At 44.1% G+C, this 13,629-nt stretch overlaps 1 protein-coding gene across 1 annotated transcript in view; it reads left to right on the forward strand.

Annotated features, from left to right (window-relative positions):
- Window positions 1-210: 210 nt before the first annotated feature.
- The window catches only part of GRWD1 (glutamate rich WD repeat containing 1), a 61,946-nt gene continuing 48,527 nt past the window's right edge, over window positions 211-13,629 (forward strand). The window contains exons 1-2 of the mRNA XM_069200680.1: window positions 211-495; window positions 12,526-12,643. Of these exons, the coding sequence (XP_069056781.1) occupies window positions 249-495; window positions 12,526-12,643 (365 nt within the window). The 5' untranslated portion in view covers window positions 211-248. The remainder of the gene's footprint in view (window positions 496-12,525; window positions 12,644-13,629) is intronic.

Raw genomic sequence — 13,629 nt, forward strand, 5'->3', positions numbered from 1 at the left:
CATTGACTTTCTGCCTGACACTTCAGCAATCAAATGCAGCAAACTTCTAAGTTATTTACGAGTCTCGGAAGCAGGAAGCTTCATGAAACTGACACTAATCCGCACAATATCGAAAACTCAGTTTGACGGCCAATGAAGGGAACGGACGGTGTGTTTAGAGGCTCGCACATTTTCAATGGCAGCCAATGGGAGACAGCAGAGTATCCGCCAATCCCAGCCTGCGTTGTCTTCTCCCTTCCTTTACCAAGATGGCGGAGAAGAGGCAGGACACGTGTAAGGACATCGGAGGAAAGGAAGAGGAGGAAGACGCTTTTATGGAAGGCACTGGTAGTGAAGATGACGAGGATGCCGGTGACATTATGGAGGAGGAAGAGGAAGACGGTGAGGCTAAGGATCCGAAGAAGGTGTATGTTCCCGGCCTCGAACCCCTGCAGGATGGCGAAGAGTTGGTGATGGATCATGAGGCATATGTGTTGTACCACCAGGCGCAGACAGGTGAGTAGGACTGGCGGATTTTTTTCTGTGCCAAGGCAGCTTTAAGTTGTAAGCATGACACTGATGTGAGCTTTGCAAGGGAAGGTTCTGAGTGCAAGAAGCACTTCTGAGTGCGTAAGACAGTGAGTGTTATTAGGGACAGGGTTGGTGCTAGGTGGCCCATACTGGAGTAGTGGGACATTGTGCCATGCAGGAAGGCGTCGACAGTATTTGGCGCTGAGGGACACATGTAGGGGCATTCTACATTGACAAAGCATTTATTAAATCACTGCTAGCAACCATGGCAGAGGTGATCGTAGCTGGTAATCTTGTATAGGGTGTCCACAAATCATCTCTATGTGTCATCTTGTCTTAAATGGTTACTATTAAATCTCTAATAATTTTGGTAGTGCAGGAGGATTTTCGATGAACATAAGTTGCTCTTATTTCAGAAAAGGTTGGAGACCCCTGGAATGGTGTGCTGGATGAGGTTTCAAACGCCAGAGCTATCAGAAACGTTACACACATCCGTTGCTTTGTAGAGCAACCCTAACTTTAGATTGATGTCTCAACAGGTTAAACCCAAAATGAATACGTTTTATCTTTCAAATTGCTTGGACCACAGACTCTTGCTTTGGCTGGCAAGACTATGCCATAACTCACCCATCTTCTATCTTCATGCATGTGACTGCAATGCTACCGTACTTGCTGCAAGAACTGTAGATCATTAGGCAGATAACCGTAGAACCATCCCTCAGCACAAATTTCTAGAAGGCTCATACATCTGACTGGACTGCTATTGCAGAGCTTACCAGTACTATGCCTATGACACCAGAGCTTTATAGGTCCTGTAGACACTGACATCATGCAGTAAATCTATATTTCGGTTTACAAAGCTCTAGTAGACTCATACTTTGGACAGTGATAAACATATTCCTCATTAAATAAATACCTTACAGGTTAAGGTTTCAGCCAGAACATATAGGCTTCAGGTTTCAGAAATTTTATCAACCTTGGCTTTGGGCAGGAAATCTATGTCTTAAAGGATTGAAGAGATTACAGTGACCTACTTTCCGATGAACAGATCTTAACCTGCTGTCTGACACCAGAGTGATCTCTGTAACCAAGAGAGTACAATCTCGGGCTTCTTAAAGTAAAGCGCCCCTCAAGGTTTTGTGGTTTTTAGATGCTCAGGCCTTTGTCCACAGTGCTAACAGTCATGTTACAGAGTTCTTACAAGCTCACACACCTTACAGCAAATGATTGCTTAGGATGCACAGACCCTACAGAATCGGGCCTTTGAGAGCAGAGCTGTCCTTCAGGTTACACAGTTCTTAAAGACTCATGCTTCTGACAGTAATGTTGAATGCCTGTGAAAAATTGGGTTACTGGTTGGCTGAGGTGTGAGCCCTGGTCAAGCAGCAACCACAGTTCTAGTCAAGGTAAGGCACAAGCGAACCTCAAATTAACCTTTGCTCAAACCCCTGGTAGCTTGGCACACAGCAGTCAGGCTTAACTTACAGGCAGTGTGTAAAGTATTTGTCCAACACTTCAAGCAGTGAAACCACCACACAAAAATATCCCACAACAGGTAGAAAAATAGAGCTTAATTTAATGAACAAAGCAAGACCAAAATGACAAAAATACAATCACTAGAACCAGAGTTATACATTTTTAACGAAGAAACTGCAACATCACGCCTAAAAGCATAAAGTGCCAACCCCAGCTATCTGGTCCTACTGGACTGGACCAAAATCAAAATTTCAAGTTGACTGCAATGGCGTGCTGATCGGATACAGTTCCAGATTAGTCCCACTAAAGCTTCACATTCTCAATCTTTGTGCCAAGAGTCCCATTCCCGGGTAAGTAGAGGTTGCTGGCGATGGTCAGTTTGGCATGAGGAGCAGGCCAGGTGTCACGGGTGGGCTGGAGCCTCGCATTGGTGATCCACATACGCAGACAATGCTTGCTGTGTGAAGACGGACTTGCGGCAGCTCGCGCTGATTTTCTGTGAGAGTAGCAAGGCTCTGGTGGAAATGGGCTCGTTCACAGGCACAAGCCCAAAAGCATGAATTTCAGAGCTCAAGAGCCACACCAAGAGCCTAGGACCTGAGGGGCACCTTTTGGGAGTCTGGAACTTATTGAAGATGGGTCCAGGAGCTGTTGGGAGCCTGTTATGTCCTTGAAGCTCAGATCAGGAGGCCAGCAGATTAGCCCTTTGAGTCACTCTGGGTTCCTGCTTTCAAGCTGAAGTTGCAGGTTCAATTCTTTCTCCCCAGAACAGCAGGTCAGCTGACCAAGGCAGCAGCTCCTTCAGAGTAGTAGTCCAGCAGAGTGGCAGTTCTTTCAGCAGCACAGCTGTCCTTCCTGGCAGGAGGTCCAGAAGTGTACTCAAGTGGTGGTCTCTGTGTCTCTCCTTTTATACCCAGTTGTGCCTTTGAAGTGGGAAAAGTTTCTCGAGGCATGTCTTTGAAGTACACAGACGCCCTGTCTTCCCTGCCATGGCTCCAGACTAACTACAGGAGGTATTGCAGCCCTTTATGTGGAGACAAGGCACGGCCTATTCAGGTGTAAGTGAGGCTGAGCCCAGCTCCTCCTTCCTGCCCTACGATTAATGGCCCATGAATTCACTTCTAAGTTCCATTGTGTGTGTGTGCTATCATATTGTGTGTGTGTGTGTGTGTGTGCGCGCGCTATCCAGGAGGGTTACAAAAAGCCCAACTGCCAACTACACCCAGTCATGTGACTTAGTCATGCTGCAGGTACCAAATGGCTAACGCAAGAAAAGACACGTTTCTTAAAGTGGTATTTTAGAATTGTGACTTAAGTCAACTTCACCATATGTTAGGATTTTTAATTAGAACTCCAGAGACACCTAACTTGAAGGTGTCATCTCTTTCCAATTGGAAATTACACTTATAAAATGTGATAAGGCAACTCCACTGTTAACTTATTTGCAGTGAAAAGCAAATTAGAGTTTTTCACTACAGGGCGTGTAAAACCTATAAGTGCATGTCCTGTTTCTTAAATATATTGCACCCTGCCCTCTGGGCTGTACAGGGCCTATCTTAGGGGTGACTTACATATATTAAAGAGGAAGGTTTGGGCCTGGCAAAAGGTTTATTTTTCAAGATTGAAATGACCGTTTAAAACTGTACAAACAGGCCCTGCAGTGGCAGGCCTGAGAAATGTTTAGAGGGCTACTTAAGTGGATGGCATAATGAGTGCTGCAGGCCCACTAGCAGTATTTAATATACCTGCCCTGGGTGCATATAGTGCACTCTGCTAGGGACTTATAAGTAAATTAAGTATGCCAATTGGGTGTAAGCCGTTTCTGCCATTTTTTTAAAGGCACAAGTACATGCACTATGTCACTAGTTAGTAGTGGTAAAGTACCGAGAGTCCTAAAGCTAACAAAAATGAATTCAGCAAAAAGGGGAGGTGGAAGACAAAATGTTTAGGGATTACCATACAGAAAGGGTAATTTCCAACAGTGTCATTTCACATGTCTTATAGGCATATTCCTATTAGAGCATAGTTGCCACGCAGGTAATAAAGATATTATAGAACCATGCATCTCACAGTAAATATATTAATTGTGCTACATATTGTACAGGCTCCGATCTAGAAGCTGTCCTTCAGTTACAAATCTCTTGCAGGGTAGGGCATTTCATAGCACAAACATCTCTTGGGTTACTCAGATATGCAAGGCTCAACCCTTTGAGACAGCAGAGCTATCATTAGGTTTACAGACCTCTTGCCTAGAAGAGTAAATCAGAGTATAGCCATCCCTCTGTTTACACTGTCTTGCAGACTAAGAATTTTGACAGCAAACCTGTACCCTCATTGTAACAAGCTCCTACAGGCTACTAAGTATCAAAAGAGCTATTCTTCAAGATCCTGCTTGCCCACGTGTCAAACAGCAGAGCTATTCCTTAGTGGCCTGTTACAGCCGACCATCCTTTTAAGTTCTTAAACATTTGTATTCTCAAAGCAAAAAAATCTATAGAGGTGCACATATTTTTTTAGGTGTGTGTCTATAACAGAAATACCTGTTCGGTTAGTCTCAGGTAAGATATCTCTAGACCGTGAGAGGGATGCTCTAAATGACTGCCAGAAGACTGGGCAGTGAAGCATCATTCTGGATAGTAAACCTTCATCTTTAACAAAAAACCTTCTATATCCCAGTTGATTCCATCCAAGGAGCACAAAATAAACAAATGTATGTTGAATATGTTTCAAGTAGTTTAATCGGGTCATTGTTTTATACAGCCTTTTAGTAAAGGAGACCCTTTAGGTGGGAAGTCAACAACATGATTGAAGTTTTTTTGCATAATTGTGGTGGAACTGAAAACACTCACCCCTCCCTCCCACCTCCAAAACCCCTCTTTCTTCATACACAGAGCAGGTACTCCACCAGTAGCAGCATAAGACTTGTTAACGTAGACCGTGATGTTGACATTTTGGGGAGTGGAGCCCCATTTTCAGCGCCTTAACAAGGCCCTTGATGAAATAAGTGAGTGTTGTTAGTGGGAGGAGACACTTTCCAGGTGTGGATCACTGCAAGACAGTGGAGTGTTACGTTCTCTCAGGGGGGGAACACTCTGGTGCAAATACCTGGAGATTGACTAGACCAGTAGTTCTTAACCTTTTGACTTCTGCGGACCCCAACTGAATGTACTGGAGTCTGAGGACCTCTACTCAGTCATTATTGGAAGCTAGGGACCTTCTGATAAGCAATTTCTATGATTTAATTTCAAAATAATATACAAAAATACAGGAGGAATACAGCGAACAAATGCTCAAGCATTTAAATATTTTTTTTAATTCACAATTTAATGTAGAAAAGGTTTTACCATTTTCAATTTTGCTTCTTAATATATAATGTATTTATTTTAATAATTTGCCAACAGTCGCAGAACCTCTGAATAGGCATTGTGGGCCCTTAAGGGTCCTCAGGGCAGGGGTTAAGAACAACAGGAGTAGACGAGGTTTATGGTGTACCATCACGCATACCTGTGATATGGTAAGTGCTGCGAGTGGCACTTCTGAGGTGAGGAGGAGCAAACAGCTTTGCCAGGGAAGAACTGAATACTGCCAGATAGTGAGATTTTACACTGTGGTTTGTGGAAATAAGAAACAGACCCTTAACTCCATCTTGTGAAGATACTCCATGTTGTGCCACTCAATCAAACAAGTGTGCAGAAAACAAACCTATAAAGTATGTGTTACATCCTCACTTTCACTACATAGATTAGTTACAAGGTGCAGGCAGAGAAAAAACACAAACAGTTCCAAGAAACAGAACCAGTTATCTTATCTAGAAGCAGCAGAACACCCCAAGCCCAGGAAGTTTAGGGTGTCACTTACTAAAAGATATAGGGGGTCATTCTAAGTCTGGCGGGCGGCTCAGACTTCCCCCTCCGAAATACCGCTCCGCGGTCGAAAGACCGCGGAGGGTATTCTAAGTTTTTCCCTGGGCTGGCGGGCGGTCGCCAAAAGACCGCCCGCCAGCCCAGGGAAAAACTCCCTTCCCACGAGGATGCCGGCTCGTAATCGAGCCGGCGGAGTGGGAAGGTGCGACAGGTGCTGTTGCACCCGTCGCGTATTTCACTGTCTGCCAAGCAGACAGTGAAATACTTGTAGGGGCCCTCTTACGGGGGCCCCTGCAGTGCCCATGCCAGTGGCATGGGCACTGCAGGGGCCCCCAGGGGCCCCGCAACCCCCCCTACCGCCATCCGGTTCCCGGCGGGCGGACCGCCGGGAACTGGATGGCGGTAGGGGGGGTCGGAATCCCCTCGGCGGCGCAGCTAGCTGCGCCGCCTTGGAGGATTCAATAGGGCGGCGGTACACTGGCGGGAGACCGCCAGTGTTGCCGGTCTGACCGCGGCTTTACCGCCGTGGTCAGAATGCCCTGCGGGGCACCGCCGGCCTGTCGGCGGTGCTCCCGCCGACCCTGGCCCCGGCGGTCTAAGACCGCCGGGGTCAGAATGACCCCCATAGTCTGAGAAAGAAATCACATGACTAACAGACATGCTTGCCGATTGTAATGTATGCATCATCTGTTGTATTCAATGCCTGTTGAAGTGTATAAATATTGGACGCAGTCAGATGATCTTTGAGACTCTCCCTAGTCCATAACTTTGCATGCAGCACTGCTGTCGGACTCCCGGCTGTGAAATAAAGTCTATCCTGAGATCCCAAGATGGAGGGCTGTGATAATTTCTAAGGGCAGAGGGAGGAAAATTGTCCAGAGTTGACATTGGTGTGCCAGGCAGGAGACTCCCTGGGGTTGGACCTTCCGGCCCCTTGGGACCACCCCGTTGCCTCCCCTCCAATGATCAGCGCTCATACAGGTGAGCAGATACCAGCGTTTATGCAAAATCTGCCATTAGGGAGTGGGTGTGGACCTCATGCTTGGATAGACGGGTGAGTCAATGGCAGTCTTCAAAGTATTAAAATTGCCCTTATTTTCCCTTCCCTCTTGAGGGTCATAGACGGTCCATAAGGTATGGACTGAGAGGCAGATTACGAGTCTGGTCATCCTTGTTTTGATCAGAAACATCCACATGTCTGCATTATGTTTAACAGTAGAAAGCAAACAGTTTCATGCCATTGAGGGTAGGTGGTTGTGATATCCTGATTCATGTTACAAGTGAATGTGTATTTTGTGTGCCTAATAAGAATGTTTTTTTTTTTTTTAAACACCTACTGAAAATGTCCTCCCCTCTACAACATGCATTAAAAATATTTATAAGGGACTCAAATAGAATTGTTTAAACATTGTGAGGAATGGTATCAAGGGATGCAACAGTTTGTACCCATGGTCAAAGGAGGGATCATTCAATTCAGTGACACTTGGGGCCATATGTACGAACACATTTTCCCATTGACACAGAATGGAAAAAACCCTTTGCTACATCTGGCCCTTGGTCACTTGCAAACGTATCTCCCTGGGGCTTGTAAGGATAAAAAAATTAAAGAAGCGAACTACGACTTTAAACATGTGGGAGTCATTTCAGTCTAATCAAAAGGAGCAAAAACCAGAGGACACGTGGCCCCCGCCACCTACAGCACCTCACCCATATGAGGATACAAAAGACTCAAAAAACCCGTATAAAAGTGGTGAAACACCTTCTAAAAAGGCAGTATTGGACATGTACACTCTAGGGTAAGACACAGGATCTTCAAATTCTGCCATAGGGGGAAACATTATCATCCCTATATCCCAGAGTAGAGGGTACAAGTAGTACAGACAGTAGTTTGGATAAGGTGTCCGCGAAAACATTATGTCACTGACGGGATGGGTCAAACCACAAAGATGAGGATGCACCAATAAAAAAATATACAGGGCATGTTGAAGATATGCTTACATTAAAATTAGATGGCAGTAACCTAGAATTAGTTACAATCACAATCTGTCATATCAGCGTACATTCCTCTATAAGAGGAATAATGCTATTAGGGGGGACTTTACATCATGTAATTTTTACACAACATCTCCTGCACTCATCCCAGCTCTCTGACATTGGGTCTACTGCTTCCCATATGCCAAATCTTCTTGTCATCCTTATGTCGATCAATCAGAGTACTAATACCTCTCCTGCTTTAGCTTTGGGGTATTGTGATCTGAACAGAATTTTGGATGGTAACTCTAATCACTTGCCAGTCAATATTGGTTCAGTCATTATAAAATGGTCCATCCCTGCTTTAGTAAGGGACATATTCAATGGGACCTCTCTTATTTGCAGGTCCAGTTTCTCTGGTGGAGTTCTGAGACTCATGCATTTTAATGGTATCCTGGGAGTGGAATAAAACATTGATCCATCCGGACAAAATGTTAATTCATGTGGGGTGCAGGCATTGTCACTGATCTCGAGGAAGGAGGCAAGGTCTGCTGGGGAGTTTGCTGGTAGTTGATCCCAATACATCCTGAGAGAGGTGGTCCATCCGGTCACCAGCTTGGATCAATTATTATGTTTGCAAGGCTGGGCAGAACTTGCCCGGCGTAATTTATGCCGGAGAGCGTTCACAAAAAGTGAAAATTTAACAAGGGGGGGTGTGGAGATAGGAAATAGAACCTAAACTCCATCTTGTGAAGAGACTTCATTTTGTGCCGCTCAACCAAACGAACGCGCTGAAAACAAACCTTTAAAGTATGTGCTGTGTCCTGAGTTTCACTACATAGATTAGGTACAAGGCATAGGCAGAGAAAGCACACAGGGCCAGATGTAAAAAGCCTTTTGCATGTCGCAAACTGCGAAAAACACAGTTTGCGACGTGCAAAAGGCCTAACGCGATGCACTACCTCAAATTGCGAGTCGGCACCGACTCGCAATTTGAGGCTGCGACTCGCAAATAGGAAGGGGTGTTCCCTTCCTATTTGCGACCGCATCGCCATGCTGAGTTGCTTTGTGACCGCGAATGCGGTCGCAAACCAACTCGCAGTTACCACCCACTTGAAGTGGGTGGTAACTCATTCGCAAAAGGGAAGGGGTCCACATGGGACCCCTTCCCCTTTGTGAATGACGAACAAAATGTGTTTTCAGAGCAGGCAGTGGTCCTATGGACCACTGCCTACTCTGAAAAAAACGAAACCAAATGGTTTCAGAATTTTTTTTTTTTTTTTTTTGCAACTCGTTTTCCTTTAAGGAGAACGGGCTGCAAAAAGAAAAAAGAAAAAACTGCTTTATTAAAAAAAGCAGTCACAGACATGGAGGTCTGCTGTCTCCAGCAGGCCACCATCCCTGTGAGTGCAGGAACTTGCTATGGGGTCGCAAAATGCGACCCACCACATTAATATTCATGAGGTGGGTCTTTGGGACCCCATAGCGAGTCCCAGAAGGTGTCTGAGACACCTTTCTGCATGCACTTTTGCGAGTTGCAATTTGCGAGTCGCACATTTTTACCTACCTACATCTGGCCCACAGTTCCAAGAAAAAGAACAGGTTTTCTAGAAGCAGCACATCCCCCACCCATAGAGTGTAGGGCGTCACTTACCAAAAAAGATAGAGGCTGAGAAAAGAAATCGCATGACTAACATGTATTTGCCGGATTGTAACATATGCAACAGCTATTGTATCCACTGCCTGTTCAACTGTATAAATATTGGAAGCAGTCAGATGATCTTTGAGACTCTCCCTTCTATGTGACTTCGCATGCAGTACTACACTGGATCTCCCAGCTGGGAAATAGTCTATCCTGAGAACCCAAGACGGGGAGGCTGTAATCATTTCTGAGGCCAAGGGAAGAAAATGATCAAGAGTTGACAGGTGGCAGAAGGAGCTGGTGATTGTGCTCTTGCAGGAGAAGAAGCACTGTTTAAAAAAAAAAAAAAAAAAACATTGTTTGGTACAGATAAGGGTATGGTCAGTGACAGGAGAGGGAGCACTGCTTGTTGGAATAATTCTAGCGTTCTAGGGATGCACTTGCAGCAAGTAGGGAATACGTTACGTTGTTTGAGACAAAAGTAGTCGGATGTTTTGAAACCAAACTTGTAAGATTATTACTGAGCAGTACAGTAAGATATAAGAACAAAATAATTAGTGTTGGGGTAGCAGCTAAACGAACACACAAGAAGCCAGGCACCTGTAGCTGACGTGTCCTGAAGTATACTTCTGCTGAAATCCTTTCTACCAGCATTCTGAAACATTTATATTCATTCGAAAGTGTGTAAATGTGATTACATCTTCCTGAAACCTTTTGATGGAAGTAAAACAAAAGAAATAGACTTTGAAGTTCTGACATTTACGCAAATTGGTAACCAAAGAGCTAGCACTGTGGCAGGTCTGGCAGTAACAAAAATCTATGCCTTCTTCACAGTGCTCTCATTCTGCCATGGTTGTAACATGGGGAGGTCTGCCTGGCGGTTTGGGATGGACTGTTAACACGAGGAGCAGGGTCAGTACTGGTTTGCATAAGAGGGGCGTCTTTCTAAAGTGACACTGTGGGAGAAAAGGGATGGGGTGGCATGTTACCCACAGCTTGGCACTTGGTTTAGACTACTTGAAAGCTTTCCTCTCATCACCTTTTATTGGTTTGTTGCAATTTGGGGCTGCCAGCTATAAACAATAGCACTGTCAACTGGTATGGCTAGTTCCCTGGCCCCAGACTGTAAACTTGCCTGGCACAACAGAAGTGGTGGGACCTTGAATCAGTTTCACAGTTCTTATACTTTATTATGTTCATGAAAGTGGCAGACTGGTCAGAACTGCTGGGTAATTGATCATTGGAGTGGCAGCAACACATTACATCTGAATATGACAGACTGGCACTGTAGGCGCAGGGAACCCACAAATTTGACACTCCAAAATGTACCTCAACAGAAGAACACCCACAATTTGAGGCAACTGAAACGGTGCTAAACCTCAGTTTCACAAGGCAATGTGTCCCCGGAGTAAGGCACCTCCCAACATATCAGAAATACAGTCAGTTAAGTAAAAAGGCCCACTCAGTAACTGAGTTCTGGAACAGCAGAATAGTTTAAAGGATTTAATGCAAAAATCTAAAAGATGGTACAGAATACTTATTCTTGAAACAAATACTTGAAGGCTCTCAGCAAATACGTCCCAAGTGGGCAGCAAAACAAGAGAGCATTTTACAACAAAACTAGCAGCATTAAGGAAGGTGCTGGCTCACCCCAAAATCAAATGTTTTTTATACATTAATTTCGCAAAGGAAGTTAGTAAAACTGCAGATTCATCGTGGCATGATCAAATGTGTTACATTCTCAGCAAAGCACAGCACAGTCTCATTACATGTCATATTGCCTTAACACCTAAGCAAATCCCACTACGTAAATATTAATTCTGCCCTTTATCTGCTGTTTGGAGATGATGGAGCTAGATACATGAGTAACAGCATGCTTGTATAAAGGAATAGGGTACAGTGAGCTAGTGGAAACCCCCTTGAAGTTAAATAACAGTTTTGTGACTGAGCTGTGGGAGAGGATTAATTGAGAACAGCATGAAAATTGAGCATGGAAATAAACAAACGTGATTCTGCTTGACCGTGTGCCACAAAAATAATAAACAGTGAAATGTAAAGGAGGAACACTAAAGTGACATTCATTTCGAAAAAGGTGGCTGCTAGGCCCAAGTTGAGGCACAGTTAACAATGGTCAGGAAAACATACCTTTACATATCATAGGATTTTTGTGAAAAAAACAACAGTACTTTCTCAGTGCCTACATAAGAAATCAAGTAGAAGACCACATTCTGCACCTTAATAATAATGCACACAAATTATAAATGCAGAAAATTCTCCAACAGCGCTAGTATGTATTAAAGCATATATCAGCCACCAGAACTAGTCCCTACCCTTGGTCTAATTAGTACTCTGCACAAAGATCCATATCTTGTGGATCCATCAGAGATTGTTGAAATAGTGTACTGTTTAAAGAAACATACCTTAGTGTGCTTTGCACTAATAGTTGTATAAATATGAATAAAGTGTACAAGCAGTACATGCAAAATTATCCGCCGATACTAAGTAAATGTTGCATCATCAGCTCTGGCCTGCACAAGGTCTGTTAAAGGTGAACAGTTGAATCTTTAGCTCACTCGCTGTTTGTGTGTAGGTTAAGAGGGGTAAAGGCTCTTTTAAGAAGAACCTACTTGGACAGAGCGTATACATGACCACAACAGTACAGCCAGGGCACTATTGTCCAGCTGGATTTACTTCCAGGGTCGCTGGCAGTATCCTTACCTCTTTAAGTGAACAGAAACATCTAGCTACCAAGTATTTTAATGACCACTGCAGAAGCAGTGGTTAGTCTGCCTTGTAACACACACAGCAAAGTATTCAGTGTGAATCTGCTGCCTTCACAATAAAAGAATGAGCAACTGCTTTATCCCCTTCTTTAATTAACCTGCAGACATCTTCAAACGCTGATGCATCATTTTGCATGTTTACACCCGGGCTGTTTGAATCTTTTTTGCATATGTTTGTAGATTTGAGTTGCAGAGCTTCGGATAAATTGAACACCATTTTCACTATGTAACATTCCCTTTGATTTAGGAAAGGGATCTGAAATCTTAATCTCTTTTTCAGGAGCTCCATGTTTAAGTTTTGATGTAATCCCAGATCATCTCGGAAATGATAGAACAAACTTCCCGCTCACTGTTTTCCTCTGTGCTGGCACGCAGGCAGATACTGCTCAAGCAAACAGGTAAAACTGTCCAGTCACTCCAAATTCCCACAATATGTTTTATGATTCGGGTGAGCAGCCTGATGCTATGCATAAGAGATTCCCTTAGCATCTGTGGCTGCAGTTCTTCTGGTGCTCTTCTTAAGTGCTGGGCCGTAATGCATGAAGTGTGATTTAAAGGAATGGTCCGAGTAATCTGCCAGTGTTTGCTATATGAGCTTATAGACTTGGTGTTCTTATGCAACTTACAACTGGGACGTGATTGACTCTAGATAAGAAGTGGAAAACGTTCATCAAAAGCTTTAGTTGGAGGGGGGGGGGTTGGTAGCAGGGGAACAAGTGTACCTGTGGAACCTCTAATAGTACTGAACGGGAATTGAAAGCCATATTTTTGCTGCCACAGTTTGCGGCTAATTCTAGAGTTTGGTCACAAGCCCATTTTTCATAGCCACTCTGGCACTCGCAACCTTTGGAACAATCTTTATTTGTATATTACAACCAATACTAAAGCAGTGTAGGCCAGTTTTGCTCGCACCAGTGTAAATTTAATCCAACTCGGATCCTCAGTGCTCAACCCCCTGGGGATCCACTGCTTAAGAATTACCAGTCCCAGACATAAAACAAAGCGTTGAAGAGGACCACTCGATTATAGAGAAGAGGACTACCATTGGGTAGTGGTAGTCCAAACCGAGAAAGAAAATCCACTTGTATGAGGAGAATTCCTTCTTAACCAGGTCATCAAATTCATCAGGCAAGTATCAGCAAGGAGCCATGTTGTAATGTCACATTAACATTTTATTAGATTGTCTTTGTAATATACAGCAGCCCAGCCAACGCACTTCCTCCTAAGAAGCTGGATGCTTGATCTTTCCACTTGGTGTCGGTCAGCTGATATAGATCTTAACTTGGCAAGCTACTATTTCTCCTATGTATTGGATTGTGAGGAATCTATCTGACACTAAGAATACAAGCAATATGAATATACTGATACAGTGACCCTGATGCAG

This window comes from Pleurodeles waltl, chromosome 7, assembly GCF_031143425.1.
Source record: "Pleurodeles waltl isolate 20211129_DDA chromosome 7, aPleWal1.hap1.20221129, whole genome shotgun sequence".
NCBI lineage: Eukaryota > Metazoa > Chordata > Amphibia > Caudata > Salamandridae > Pleurodeles > Pleurodeles waltl.